Source organism: Talaromyces stipitatus, genomic scaffold (genome assembly GCF_000003125.1).
Source record: "Talaromyces stipitatus ATCC 10500 scf_1105507295491 genomic scaffold, whole genome shotgun sequence".
Lineage (NCBI taxonomy): Eukaryota > Fungi > Ascomycota > Eurotiomycetes > Eurotiales > Trichocomaceae > Talaromyces > Talaromyces stipitatus.
Genome location: NW_002990122.1, coordinates 756734 through 758824, shown reverse-complemented (window position 1 = coordinate 758824; position 2091 = coordinate 756734). Strand labels below are relative to the sequence as shown.

Below are 2091 nucleotides of genomic sequence, written 5' to 3'. Positions count from 1 at the left end.
GTGACTTTTGTGTACATGTAATCACGCAATGTTCACACTGGCTTGATAAGTGAGTTACGCCCGTTCCTGAGTGACGGCTCAGTCAATACATCCTGATGAATGCCAAGAAATTTCGAGAATTGGCATCACATTTCGACGCGATATCAAGTATTATAAATCAATTTTACCGCCTAACTATATATACTAGAAAGTTTTATTTGCACAGGTGTCGACTGTTGGTGATATCAGTTCTACAAAACCTTGTACAGTAGTTTGCATAAGTAGCTTGACAACTGAATGAATTTCGTGAAGTTGAGAAGCTAGAGCCGGGCGCTCAAGGTCATAATACTACTTTTCTATTGGTTTAATAGAATTACTCTAGCTATTATAGGCCTAGTTGAAGTATATTTAGTAGAAGAGACAAAAAAAGAATTTGTCAAGCTAATTATGCAACGAACTGTACCATAGTATATAAAAACAAGTTCAAGACTAGTTGGTTAGAAGGGAGGGCCGGAGAATAGACCTAGTTCCTTATACGTGTACTCCGTTTAGTCAACTAAGTTAACTAAACGTAATCCACAAGCGAGTTGGCCACTTTTCCCGAAAACGCGCTCAATATTGATTTCAAATCTCAATTTCAAATCTCAATTTCTAACCATATACAAACTATATACAAAAAAAATTAATCACTAATGCAATTAGGACATCCGATTATTTTATGTCCTTCAATACCACAACCACTGCAGCGAAATTGACGTCATACTGGTGGATGAGAGACTGGGAGCTCATGCTCAGCCGGAGCAGTAGTAACAGCTTGAGATGCCTCAATCTGACCTTGTACAAGTGCTTGAGCTTCCTCTCTGGTAATTCCTTGGTCATGGGATATTTGCTTTTTAGATTTTTGACGTTTTTGCTTCTCCTTCTCATGTGCAGCCCATAGATCATGGAGTTCCTTCTGTGCAATTGTAAGCTTATTAATACTCATCTCATAAGCCTTTGATGCCCGTGTAAACACTTCACCAATAGCCTCAGATGAACTTCTTGTATGCCGGCTTATTCTCTTCTTCGTTTTAGTCATTTGGCGCTTAAATTGACGTGGGGTTTGAGGGGTTTGCAAGCAGGATGATTGTGTATCACTTGATCGACTTTGGGGGGGTGTTGGAGTCTTCAATCGAACAGTAAGCTGTTGATAAACTCGATCTGGATTGAATGGTACTAATCCAGTTGCTGTAAAGCTATTCCGAACAGTTTGAGCTTTGTATGCCATCATACGCGCCTTTGGGAATGCAGTAAGAAAGTCGATTTTGTCAATGTGATTGAATCCAAGCCTCATTCGCTGCTCAACAATTTGTCCATAATGTTGCTTTAAAACAGTAAACAGCTAACATCAAGGGGCTTTAAAAGATGTGAAGAATGAGGAGGCATACGGACTGGAATAATATTATTTTTAGTGCATGTACGGTCAAATTCAGCAGTTAAATGGCTTCCATGACCATCAAGAATTAACATCCGATGTTTTCTCAATGTATGGCCATTGGTAAGAGGAATAAAATGAGTTTTAAACCATTCTAATCCGATCTTATCTGTCGTCCATCCATTATCGCTAATATTGATTATCTAGTCGTCTAGAAGATCCTCAAACCAGCCTAGTCGAGTGTATTTCTTTGCCTTAAAAATAATGTATGTAGGCAATGCCCATCCAATCGAATTAACTGTCTCATTTGCAGTTACTCATTCTCGATTACCAGGCTGTAGTAGCTTTGGCCGAGCATATCGATTACTTCCAGTGATAACCTTTGCAGTCGCACAGAGACCCAATAGCAAAGCTAGTCTTATCAAAATTGTAGATATCTTCTGGCAAGATTCCATACTCTAATATAACCTCTCGTACGCGATCGAAATATTCTTGGATTATCACTTAGCACGTTCATAGTTATATTTCCGCGAGAACTTTCATTCAATCTCTAGGCGACGTTTGACAAGATTATATACCCAATTTTCTCCAACCTATTGGTTTCCGCGTTGTGAAAGAAGATAATCAGCCATCTCTCGCACAAGAGAGTGTCGAGGGGGTAATATACGTTTATCTAGATCGAGTATCCATTTGACAAG

The 2091-nt window shown here is 39.1% G+C and overlaps 1 protein-coding gene across 1 annotated transcript, besides 2 other annotated features; it reads right to left on the bottom strand.

Moving 5' to 3' along the window:
* Positions 1 to 736: 736 nt before the first annotated feature.
* On the bottom strand, positions 737 to 1404 carry TSTA_109930 (uncharacterized protein; the record flags this gene model as incomplete). Its single annotated transcript, XM_002488524.1, has 2 exons — positions 737 to 1342; positions 1366 to 1404. The coding sequence occupies 2 exons, from the start codon at positions 1402 to 1404 to the stop codon at positions 737 to 739; spliced, it is 645 nt and encodes a 214-aa protein (XP_002488569.1).
* Positions 788 to 1357: a mobile genetic element.
* Positions 1354 to 2091: part of a mobile genetic element that runs on past the window's edge.